The sequence below is a fragment of the Pholis gunnellus genome (assembly GCF_910591455.1).
Source record: "Pholis gunnellus genome assembly, chromosome: 18".
Taxonomy (NCBI): domain Eukaryota; kingdom Metazoa; phylum Chordata; class Actinopteri; order Perciformes; family Pholidae; genus Pholis; species Pholis gunnellus.
The window spans coordinates 666,672-680,332 of NC_136545.1; the positions used below are offsets into that span (position 1 = coordinate 666,672).

At 39.7% G+C, this 13,661-nt stretch overlaps 1 protein-coding gene across 1 annotated transcript in view; it reads left to right on the forward strand.

Annotated features, from left to right (window-relative positions):
- LOC306710870 (LIM/homeobox protein LMX-1.2-like) overlaps nucleotides 1–5,582 on the forward strand; it is a gene marked incomplete at its 3' end in the record, with an annotated part of 48,504 nt that extends 42,922 nt beyond the window's left edge. The window contains exons 6-8 of the mRNA XM_079179582.1: nucleotides 1,164–1,230; nucleotides 3,482–3,646; nucleotides 5,425–5,582. Of these exons, the coding sequence (XP_079035708.1) occupies nucleotides 1,164–1,230; nucleotides 3,482–3,646; nucleotides 5,425–5,582 (390 nt within the window). The remainder of the gene's footprint in view (nucleotides 1–1,163; nucleotides 1,231–3,481; nucleotides 3,647–5,424) is intronic.
- Nucleotides 5,583–13,661: the final 8,079 nt, after the last annotated feature.

Genomic DNA, 13,661 nt, shown 5'->3' on the forward strand with positions numbered 1-13,661 from the left:
AATAATTCCATGTATTGTATTATCTTTCTCTGTATTTTAACCTCACTTGGTCTTTTATGAGGAAAGTGTTAGATACAGCCTTATTTTTGCAAACAGTCAGTGACACAGTGATAGCCGTGAGTTCATCATAAACTGTTACTGAACATTTAGAAAATATCTTTACATAACAAATGACATATTTCTAAAATTATGTGTGAAAACTGGTCAAGTGTCTCCATAAGACAACTTATACGTATACGTCCTGATTTGACACATTTCTGTATTATGACACATTTTCCGTCTGATCGTCACAGCAATGATCAATCAGAACTTCCATTACATAATAATTTGTGTACTTAGGTATGTCCACTTACTTGAAATATATACATTTGTAGGCTGATTGACTTGTCCTTTTTTCCAATAGCGTGCTGCTGGAGTTTCCTCGTCTCAAAGTCAATGTTTTTTTTTATTGTTTTTTGGTTAGATGCCTGGAATAAGGTTTGTGGCTGAAACAAGCTGAGGAGATTTGAATGTTTTGTTCTATGTCATAAAAAACACCCTTGAATTTTTAAATTCACGTTTGTTTGCCACAGAGCTTATTTTCTGCAATAATCCATAACCCAATGGAAGAATCCCATTGTCTTTTTTGTTGAGAGAAACAGTGATATGCTTCCAATTTGGCCTACAACTATACGTCCTCCCTGCAACACTCTATTGATGAAGATGTTTTGTCTCTTTATTTATTTGATTTTCCATAACTATATATTTCTTGTAATAGTAAAATGAATACCGGCCCATCGGTATTGCCCTTCTTTAGATTACAGTATGTCATTGAGATGTAAAGTTGTCATGTTATGTTTCTTGTGGTTTCAAATATATATATATATATATATATAAATATTCATCACTGTCTGCTAATCCTAAACACCCTAATATTCAAAGCATTTTCTTTTTTTTGTAAGTGGTCTCAGGTGTGGTTTGACCACCTGACACATCACACTTCTTTATTTGTTTTTGTTTATACAGTACATATTATTTGTTACACACCTCAAACTTTTGAAGGTCACTTGATATTTTAAATACATAATTCAGAGAAGGTTAACAAGAGAGCTCCGTTTCAATGTCTCCTTAATAAATGCCTGTCGGCCACATACCAAGCTTTTTTACTGTTCATGTATTTACAGATGAAGAAGTTAGCCCGCAGACAACAGCAACAGCAGGAGCAACACAACAGCCAAAGGCTCAGCCAAGGTGAGGAATTATCTGTGTGTTTATATACTGTACTGTTCAGCTGCCTTCTCTGAAAAAGCACCATTGATGTCCATCTGCATGATTTAATCTGTCCATTATAACTGTAATGACAGTGATTACTGAGAGCTAGGTAATTCACAAATTATTTGGAGAAACAGCTTGAAATATTACATTTATTAGGGGAGCAATAAACAGAGCGGAGTCACTCAGCAAACACTTCCAGTTTTGCAGGCTTTAGAATGAGTCCCATTCTCTGAATCCAGAGTGACATCTTTGCTGGTAAATATGAGCTTTTCCAGACAGTGGAGCTATAAAGTGTGGGCCACAGCCATGATTCTCGCTGCAGCATAGCTCCTCATAGCTAAGGGCTTATTGCCACTGTGGTCTCACCGCGTATATGAGCAGACAGTTTAGATAAGTGTCTCAGTGCTTTGGCAAGCACTGCCTCTATCTGTTCAGGGACTTCCAGCGTGTCAATATTGGCATAGCAGCAGGGTTTATTATAGTGGAAACTGCTGTTGTTAACCAAATGAGCTAAGCAAACTAGCAAACGGGGGGTTGTTTGACATTGATGTTAGGATGAGATGAAGCCTCTCGGATGACTGGTGAGATATCTTCAAGATCAAACAGCCAGTCAGTTTAGACAATGCGTTTCCAGTATATGCTCTTATAAGAAAGCCATTTGTTGTGCAGCATTCATATTCTGTAGAAAAAACATGGATGTAGTGTCTGTGTTCACAACCGTAGGGATGTTTGGAGCTCAGTGCTCCAGAGCAAGAGAAGCATGTCTGTTTTACTGCTTAAGGAATATATGGAATTACTACAATGCATCCGTGGCTGCTTGTAGTAACTTACTTAAATGATTGGCGTAGATAATAAACATGTATTCAAAGATATTCAAGATATAACGATGGCCAAAACGCAAAACCTCCTATCTGAAAAATGTACTTTGTTGAGAAAACAAAAAAGAACTTCTCGTTTTCGTATTTGTTATACATAATACACTGTTTTTGGAATAACTTTTCTTTCACAATGAAGGGCGGGAAAATCTTGCAGACAAGACTGAATATGAGCAGCCTTGCTGTACTCATCATCCAAAGTGAAATCCGCCAATCAGAAAATAGGCAGATAGGAGGTTTTGCGTTTTGGCCATCGATAAGTAAAATTGAAGGCTTTTATGAGAACAGCGACATGTTCTGTTTTTCAACAGCTGCTGTCACTATGAGCAACCACAATGCATCCGGTTGATAGTCACAAGTTAACACGGTTTGCAGAGACTTGTACATGTTCTGTTTGTTTACTTGTGGTCATTAGGTTGCCCTAGTTAGAGCAACTAACGTTATATTTCACAATAACACAATTAGTTGATATAATTAATTTATTCTGTGGTACTACTGCAGCCCCTAGACCATGTCTTAGCCCGCTAATGTTAGCTAGCTTAGCTAGCAATTTAAAGTTTGTCACTTCTGTTGGAGCAGCTGAGCTCCGCGCAGGTTCTCCCCGAAACATCTTAGACGTTGTTAAAAGTAACGTTACATAGAAAGTACCGGTAAACGTTGAACATTTTACACTTCTAAGGACGTGTATCGTATGGAGACACCAAGCTTGCTTCTTCGGCCGAGCACATCTGGTACCTACACAGGTGTAGGTACCAGATGTGCCTACACCTGGTACCTGGAATTGTGTATAGCCTGGGAAAACCAAGATAGTGATCTCAATCCAGATATGAGATATGAGACACTTGAAATGGCAAGTGTAAATGGGAGCTGTTTCAGGTTTAAAAAGCAGGCAGACTACAATTTTAGGGTTTTACTGAACACACAGCAGCTATCTTAGCCTCAGTGAATGCTGTAGGCGCACCCATTGGAAATCCAGCAACACGTATGTGAATACAACAAGAGAATACGTCAACTGTGGAATAACTGGGGGTTGCGTTTCTCCTCTCATGGAGGAGCTATTATGTCCCAGACTAGTCTGTCCACATAACGCAGAGAGACCAAACTGATAACAACCCTCCATCTTTCTTTCAGTAAGACAGCAAACAAGCCAACCCCCAAATGTGAAAGTGGGATCAGTAACTGTAATGTAATCATCAATGTTAATCAAATCACTGTAACTTTACTGCTCAAAACCGTGAGTTGGACGTGAGATGCCCTCACAGGTATAGGAAGACAATGTGCGCATGTGCTATGTGACCACTACATCTGAGAGTTGTAACCCTGCTCGCACTTGTTGCTACTGACTGTTACAGAGGTGATATCAGGTTGTATGGAGGGCCTGCTCAGCTCCTACTCAGGGCATCTACCTCCAAACCAGCAGCAGCTGGTGACCATGGAACACGGCAGCTACCACACTGACCCCTTCCAGCAGGGCCTCACGCCACCACAGATGCCGGGTGACCATATGAACCCCTATGGTGAGCACCACACTCTATAATGGCTGCACCTGTGGTCCTTTTTTTACATGTTCTCTGTAATCTCCTTGTTTCCTTTGATGTTAATATGATGTGGAGACTTTTGTCTGTAGTGGTCTCCAACTGGAGACCTATCCAAAGTGTTTCCCTACCTGCCCCCCAATGCATGCTGGGATAGGCTGCAGCCCTCAACTACAGTAGAGGATTATTTCACATCTCTGCAATACCCAATGTGAAACCTGTTGATTGAAGATAGTATCATGTTGCATTATGGGAAGAATAGGATCCTGTTTTTTGTGGACCTTGACATTTAATCTGCACTGGTCTTGGGTTTATAAATCAAAAATGATAGCTGATCATTTAAAAAAAAAAAAAAGTACCATCTGGTTTGAACCACATAACAAACTGTTAAGTACCATCATGTTCCAAGACTTGACTTTTAGTTATTTGCTTTCAAGGATTATCAAACTAGGATTTTGTACTTCTGGAACACAACTCTAAAGATGTGCTTTCATGTTCCAATGGTGACATTTTATTTCATTTTTTCAAATTTGTCAATGAATGAACTGAACTTATGAAGCAGGTAGCTCAAATCAAGCAATCTGATTGATTCATATCAGTGATATGATACCCACAACAGCTATGATGTCTAATTCCTTTGCACTTTCAGTGTCATTCCACGTCTGAAAAAAATTAAAAAGTAGACTAATGTGTTGCTTAGCGACAGGGTTAGGGGAGGATTGCAGAACATGTCACAAGTTAGCCGCTAAAGCCCGCTACAAAATGGAAACATGTACGACTCTATGGAGGCGTTGATTGAGCAGCGCCCATCTCCAGAAAAAAAACACCTGCTAATCGACATGCAGCGCCACATAAAGAGGAGGTTCCACGATGTTGCCCAGAATATACAACCAAGAAAGAACGCAGCAGAAATAAACTAACCACTGCCCACACAGCACCACAACTCAGAAATTGTCTGATGGGACCAGAGAGATTCTGGCTGTAAGTGTCCACAAGTGTGAAAGCTCTCTGCAGAGCTATTGGCAATTGAAACTTGGGGACAGGAAAAAGCAACACAGCTAACTATTGAAGCCAGGCCTCGCACAAGCAGTAGAGTCATCCAACTGATGCTGGACAGTGTGTCAGTGGTTGTACATTAAATGGCAACATGCAAATAATGAAATTAAATAGCCAAATAATAAATTCAATATAACACTAGCCTGTCATAAAAAAATATATATCTATATGTATATATAGGTATATATATGCTAACTGCAAGTGTTCGCTCCATAGCAACTGCCTCGTCAGTGCAGGCAGCCAACCCAGGAAGGCCCATTCTATTGTGAACATTATTATTTATTAATAAAAAACTATTCAACTTGGAATGTGTCTATAACTGTCGTGTGGCCATACTTGATGATCGTTTTATATAAAAGCAATATCTTACTTAAAGAAGTAACATGGAAGCAGCCCAACAGAGAGCTATCTCCAACCCCAACACTCATTGTTAGTGGTTTTAATGAATTTACTGTATGGTTGAGTTTCACTGTCGTCAAATACATTGCCACTAAAATGCAGCGAGTAGCCTTTTATATGGCAGTAATACAATGTGTCAGGTCTGTCAGCTTGCTGTGTACAGCTCTTCTGCCCCCCCAGTGGCCAATAAAATCAATGAATGCAGCTTTAAATAGAGATATCTGTGTTTAAGTGGACTTCTTAAAGCTACTGCCCACTCACGGCCGTTGTGTTTGACTTCACTGTTTCTTCTCTGCTCTTCACAGGCACCGACATCATCTTCCATGACATGGACAGTGACACCTCTCTGACAAGTCTAAAAGACTGCTTCATGGCCACTCCAGATGCAGGCTCCTCGCAGGCTCGGGCGGGGAACCCCATCGACCGCTTGTACTCCATGCAGAGCTCCTACTTTGCCTCTTGAGAACCCACTATCGCCACACCGTAATCCCAGGCCATGAACAGGTGAGCCCGCATTGGTGAAGACACAAGACACATGTCCTCTATGACATGAATCAGTAAGGAGGGAAAAGTGATTGCAAGACGGAATCCACCAAATATACCTGACCGACCTCCACCAGCCAAAGGAAAAAGGAAAACTTCAAACTAAAACTTCCCCTGCCAGTGGGCCTCCATTCTGCTTTTCGACTGGGCTCATTTTGTTGGATGTCAACATTTGTACAGATATCACATTGGAAGTGTTTAGTGCTATGAAAAGTTGGAACATTTTGTCCAAAACAAACTGTGTCACAGAAACGTTAGGCTCCGTGTTTCTCAGTATGTAACACAGTTTAATAGGTACTTTATTATGGTTGTAAGTTGTTTTTAATGGGACAATCAGGCAAATGTAGTTTTGGTGATGTAATATTAGCAGACTACCAAGTGAAAAAATAACAGTGAGCCAACTGATTGATACCTGTTGCAGAATGTATATATTGTTCTAAATGTAATTACTGTTCTTCAGAAACATCCAGTTTTGCATGTTAGGATAGACGATTTATTTATTACTCACCAACGTGCTGGTATACAATAAATCAAGAAATTCTGTTTAAAAAGGCAATAAGATCCCATTGTTAAGTACAAAAAATACTTCCTAATTCATTGATGATTTGATTCTGCTATTTATGATGTTATTTGCATTGTTTATTAAGTGTGTAAATTACTATTGCTTTGCTATTTATTTTTCCATTGAGATCATGTGGACATTGTCAAGAGGGCATCTTAGATTTGCTAACTTATCAAAAGTGTTGGTACTTAAAATAAAAATAAAAAATGCATTCTCTTGAATTCTTGTCGTCTTTTGTTGAATTACATGGGAAACGGTCAATGAACAATGGTAGGACAATTCTAAGATCGGCAGTTCGATCCCCAGCTCTTTCAGTCCGCATGTCCTTGAGCAATATACTGAAACCCAAATTGCTCCCAAAGGCCTCGGCATCGGTGTGTGAGTGTGCGTGAATAGGCATTAGTTTAGATCCTGATGGGCAGGTGGCACCTTGTATGGCAGCCTCTGCCATCAGTGTGAATGTGTGAATGTTGGCATGTAGTCCATCCATTTAGAAAGGTACATACAAGAAAGAAGAAATTAAATAAAAAGAAGAATTTAGGTAAAAATGTTGCATATTTCATGCTACATTGTATCCTCAAACGATGGTATACAACATCTTACAAAGAGTTATTGTATTCAACTGCATAATATGTGAATTGTGTGTATGCCAGAAATGCCCAGATGTATAGTAGATTAGCAAGAATTTCTGAGTGTGCTTACTGGGGCATAAAACAGGCCCAAAGAGCATTCTGGCACTTCAGACTGTTCAATAGAGGACAATAATTATTATTGTCTTGTACAATGATAGCAAATAAACGTGGAGCTACTCGGGACCCAGGGCGTTACGGTACAGTTAAGAGGAAAAACACAGGAGATCACATATGTAACGTACTCTAGAGACAATATTTAACACTGAAATACTTAATAATTCAGAAGCACTTTATGGCGCCCATGTCTAACATGCACTATAAAAAAGTTAATAATGCTTCATAATCTCATTATAGCACTGTTTAGTTACAAACTCATAAACTCATAAATGTTCATCATGCTTTATAACAATAATAAAAACACATGAATATTATTATTTGCAACTATAATAGTGTGCTATAGTTGTAAGACAACTATAGTAGCCATAGTTGTAATACATTATAATCACAGTAATAATACAAGTGCTAATTGTTTGCTTTAATTAAAGAAAAAAATATTACAATTAATATAGTAATTAATTAATATTAATATTATTGCAACAACACACAAAATGTTGTAAAATACATTTATACTTTAATGAAAACAATGACCGCTTACACTAACTTAGAAACACATTATAATGCAATATAACAGTAATAATAATTAAATGTAAAAATATTATAATGTATCACTACTAATTATAATACACTGTGATACTTGCAAAATAAGTCAGTGAGTGATCAGCTGTTATAAAGTATTATGATACTTGACCTCATAAGTCATTATGAGGTGCCTTATAAGGTGTTGTGATTATTGTTATAAAGCATCATGAATATTTATGAGTGCTTATAACTATAATTATAAGCAGATTATAATGCATTATAACTATGTTTATGATGCGTCATAGACAAGGGCGTCATATAAAGTGTTACCAATAATTTAAATGTTCCTTTAAAGAAATACTAATAAACATACTGAGGGTAAGAGGTATTGCTGATATGATTTGTAATAAACAATTTTCATTCAATGGCAGCGCCGACCGGTAACGTCGGGATCGATACGGGGATGTGATGCAGACGTATTGTTTGAGTGTATTTCAGTGTGCTGTTAATGCCATACCTTTTGTTCATTTAGTATGCATCACATACTAATTGAGTATGCACTAGTGCGCAGTACGTTAGTATGCGAGTTTGAACACTCTATGACAAGTCTGCATTAGCTTCACCACTCACATGTTGTGTTTACTACTTGGGGTAGACCAACAATAGAATCCTCAAGCCAAAACATTCTGATGTCTTAATGTAATTTGAGGGAAGCTTCCCACGAGCTGGATGTAATGGAACGCGTAGTAAGCAGAAAAGGCAGATGAGACGGAGAATGGCAGAGATAAACGACAAGGAGGGAGAGAGTCAAAGAGTGCAAAGAGCAGGGAGAAAAAAGAGGTGAAGAATTCACAGGATTCAGTAGGTGAGAGTTTTTGCCCGAGGTGTGCAACACTGTGAGATGTGAGGCAACACCTGGCTGGCTCTTCAATCATCCTGACAGCAGATCAGCTCGACATTTGCGCTTCACCTCGTTTCTCCCAAACCTACGCCGAGATCTATCTTGATAAGCAGCTGCTTTTTCTCAGAACTGGTTGTTCTTTTCTTATTTGTTCCCCTCTCATCTACTGCACCCTGAAGGAGGAGTGCTCTCCATTACTCATCAGTTCCTTCTCCTTTCTCTTGCTCTCCTTTCTCTCCCCTGAGGCAGCAAATAGATCATTATGCTGACCCTAACTAACCCTACAGACGCCATGACGCTCAAAGGCCTTTACACATCAGGGGCGTTTTTTTCATGCTCTTAATTCGCACGTCAATATATTTTTTGTTATGAGTACTTTCACACAGGAAGTAAATATGACGCGACAGAAAACTGAAGACGATTTTTTTGACCTTACACCCATAAATAAAGGCCTATGTGTTGTTGTTATTGTATAATGTTTAGATAAGAAATATGTATTATTTAGTTATGTTACTATTCTAACTGATTGTACCCCGAAATAACTCACAAAAGGCCCCAAAGAAATATGCAACTCTTCTATACTGCTTACTTACATAATTTGAGTTGCAATGGAAGAGTGGCGCTGTTCCTGTGTGTCTGTCCAAAGTTTGTTAATATCAAACGTGTTGCGTTTCAAAATTTCCCCAAATTCCACAAAGCACTCCATTAGATCCCCAGCAGTATGACCGCCAAGCCTAAAGTAGATCAGGTGAGCGTTTCTTGAGATGCGAAGAACACACAGACAGACTGACAGACATATTCCCTGCTTTGTAGTTAGTTTATCATTTTAAAAGTGAAAGTTCTAATTTTAGGATTAGATCTTTTTAAGTGTCTAATATTTTGTCCATCTTTTGATGTGCATTTACATATATGGAAAAGAAACAACATCAAAAGCATCTTTCGAATAAACACCTTCCTGTCAACAAGGATCTCAGAGTTTTATTAAAGGACTTTTGTATTGTATAACAATGTAAAGGGGTCTCATATTTCCGGTTACATTAGCATGCAATGCAAAGTTATTGGGACAATGTGACCTCCATATATATATAGAGAGAGAGAGAGGAGAAGGAAGGGGTTCTAAATGACACTAAGGGCTGTACAAATAACTGGTGCAAATTGGGGTTGTGGAACAAGAACAATGTCTTGAAATGCAAATATGTGGTCTTTGCATTTTTCACATTTCCCCATCAGGTCATGGTTTAGAGAGGAGAAACAACTGACATCCAGCAGTAGTTGTGGAAAGTCTGTGTGGATGTTGAAGGGTTGGATAACATTTAACAATACTATTTAAACAATCTGTAATTGCTGATTCACTCTTTTCCACTTGAAGTTTGTTGTTTGGTGACATTATATGGTCAATAAGATTTCAACGCGTTTTCACATTTGTGTACTACAAGCTTTAGAATAATTTCTAAACATAATTTTACAATTGCAACATCTTATTGATTATTTATTTGACCTCATAACTAACTAAAGTTATAGCTGCATCAACTTTACACTAAATCTAAATCTTATTGTCTAAACTAATTCTTTGGTTTCCTCCCTTATGGACCCTGGAGACATTTGATCCCTAAACTAATAGTATACACACGCACACCTGCAGGTACGCACTACTTCCATCAGCCCAGACAGGTTCTACAAACCCTCACACCTCAGATTTGAATCCAGTAATCCCTGCAGTGGGATTTCCCCTCTGGAGTTTATACCTGGCAAGTGCACATGCACTATCTAGTTCACTAAAAAAGTACATGTAGTTCTCCTACCTCTCGACCTGGTTTCATGACTGACAGACGGCAACAATATTTACCCACCGCGCAACAAATCCCTTCCTCCTCTGTATGAGCTGTGAGTGAGCATGAGTGGAATAACTCCCATTTGTTCCGCTCCGACAAGCTGCTGGATGAAAGACAAACAGCTGCCTCTTTGCCAAACAATTGATCATAAAAAAATGATGCGTATACACGGCAGCACACAAAGACAGCTCATGGTTTGAGTTCAGTCAGGTGGAAGGTACAGAGGGAGACAGATGTCAGTGGCTTTCTGCACGATGAAACCTGCCGCCCAACAACGTTTGGCCTCGGTGTTACCGGCAAACATTTCTCAGGTGACTCAGAGGCCAAGGTGACAAAACGTGCTCGCAGCACTCCTTTCATCAGACAGATCATAGAAGGAAGTAACATGTATCTTGATTAAGTATTTCTCAAAACAAACTGAAAATGTCATAATTCAAGTGTTTTATTCATGGTTTTTCACCTTATGGGCTCTGACTGGGCCTCTTTTGATTTTGTATTTTTGTTGCTTATTCTTCTTCTGCAATGGTTTAATAGCACCCGAATGGAGAATTAGCTCCACTGACTGTTTATGTCCATGAACCAACTGTTAATATTCAGGTTTATATAGTACAAAACCTAGCCCAGTCAACTTTGTTGTACTTGATCAACCACTTAAAGCACCTCTACACTACATGTCATTCACCCAGTCACACACAGATGCACCTGCAATTTGGACACATCGAAGCCGGAAATCCGACCGCCGATCATCGGATTGGAGGACGACCCCGCCCTACCACTGAGCCATAGCCTCCCCATGACATGAGAGGTACGTGGTATAATAATGACTATAAGAAGCAAGACAGTTCACAGGGGGCAAGTGGCTGGGGGGGTGAATGGGTTGAACAAAAATGTTTTTTGCCTGAACCTAACCATTTCCCACCGTTAATCAAGCGTCATTTTGCATTTCTGCAAGTGTGTTACTATGTTAATATAAAACCCTTTTTGGATTCAGAAACGTCGATGTGGAACATTTCCTGTGATTTGCAGAAACGTACAATAGCAACATCTTTTTTTCTTGCGACTGGGTTGCAAAATCAAAACAGCAGTTTTCTCATGACACTTTTCATAAACAGCAGGCCAAGACCACAATCTTTAATTAACAGAGACCCAACATTTTCCAATGAGCAAGCATTTAATCGACAGCCTCAAGGAAGAACTCCTCTTTAACAGGAAGAAACCTCAAACACAACCAAACTCTGAGTGGGCGGCCATCTGCTTTGACCTTGGGTTTCATAAATGATAATAACAACTTTAAAAAGAATACAAATATGACTAATAATAATATTATTAGTAGCAGTGGGCGTGAAGAAGAACCACGGCAACAAGGCAGTCATGATCCATGATCCAGGCGCAACCATGATCAACCATGATCAACCATGTTCAACCATGATCAACCATGTTCAACCATGATCAACCATGATCAACCATGTTCAACCATGATCAACCATGATCAACCATGTTCAACCATGATCAACCATGATCAACCATGATCAACCATGTTCAACCATGATCAACCATGATCAACCATGTTCAACCATGTTCAACCATGTTCAACCATGATCCATGGGAACCTGCAAGATGAGAAAGCACAAAAACTCAAGGGAAGATGCCAAGTTAGTAACATGCACTAATGCAGTGGTTCTCAAACTTTTTCTGTCACGCCCCACCTTGGAGGAAGAAAAATGTTCATGCCCCACCGCCCCAACAAAATTGCAACAAAATGGTCCATGTTGAACTATTATTGAAATAACATTTTGTGACGCCATATGCTCACACATACCAGGAGAATTTTATTTTAAATATGAGCTTTAAAATGTAGCATTCTGGTGAACTCTGAGAAGAAAATTAAGTGATAAAACATTTACTTTAATCAAAAAACTAATTTATTATTCAGTTATTAATCAGTATTTCAGCTCTATTATTATTAACCTTTAAAAGTTTTAGTCATATAAAAACAAAGATAGCAAGAGTAGCGAGAACCATCGCCTGTACAAATAAAGTGATTAATTTTCATTACTGTATGGCTTCATATTAACTTCCACTGTTACTGTAGAGCTGTTAGGATTGTAGCCAATCTTCTATTTGCAATTAATATGCATTCAATTCAGTTCAATTATTTCAATGAAAATGATAATCTACTCCGGCTAAGGTAGCTTATCAAGAGTAAAATAACAGCTGTGATTTAACTGCACGTGGGACTGTTAGTACCCTGGCTGTGGTCATCACAGTGAACAGTGTCTGCAGTGTGATGAGAGGACACGTGAGCCCTTGTTGCTGTTCTTCATCTCCTGGAGCAGAGGCTGCATTCAGCATACCCTGCTTTATCAATGTATTTAAAACACTGTGACAGCAGGAAGCTGTACTCACCTCTGTTTAGACCTCCACCTTTATCCAGGCCCAGCTCCACCTTTATCCAGACCCACCTCCACCTTTATCCAGCCCCAGCTCCACCTTTATCCAGACCCAGCTCCACCTTTATCCAGACTCAGCTCCACCTTTATCCAGCCCCAGCTCCACCTTTATCCAGGCCCACCTCCACCATTATCCACACCCAGCTCCACCTTTATCCAGACCCAGCTCCACCTTTATCCAGGCCCAGCTCCACCTTTATCCAGACCCAGCTCCACCTTTATCCAGACCCAGCTCCACCTTTATCCAGGCCCACCTCCACCTTTATCCAGACCCACCTCCACCTTTATCCAGACCCAGCTCCACCTTTATCTAGACCCAGCTCCTTCACATCTCAGCCCTGCATCAAGCTGCGCTACACAAACAGCCTCCTCTTCCTGAAGCTCTTTGACCTCATCATCTCATCAGTATCTGGGCCTTTCATTCTACTTTGAGTTAAAACAAACAACCTGCAAACAGATCCGCTGGTGTTCCGGTTTAACGTTAACGAGTGACCGCGTGAACTGAACTGGAACACGGGGGGGGTGTTTCATCACGTTACGTTTTTTCCTCCTAAATCGCGATAATGACGAACGTTAACAGTCCACAGAGTTCCGCATGCAGTGAACGTTAACTTAACCCAGCAAGTCTGAACTGTAACGGTACTTAACGTAACTTAAACTTTAACTGAGGGAAAGACGCTGTAGAAATCTTAACGCTGATTGGCCAAGACTCCACACGTCACATCAAAGATGTTTTATTGTGAAGATCACCACATCACCTTTTCTCCTCGTCTCACTCCAATCTGAGAAATGCTGGCTGGCCAGTTGACCCCCCCCCCCCCAAAAAAAACCAACAACAACAGCTCTACGGATCTACACGATTCACGTGGATGATATATTTTGATTCAAAACGGCGAATTTTGCCAAAAAGCGACAAGTTTGCAGGTATGAATGAAATTCTGCATTTCCCCCGAGCCCCACCTGCAATACCGCTGCGCCCCACT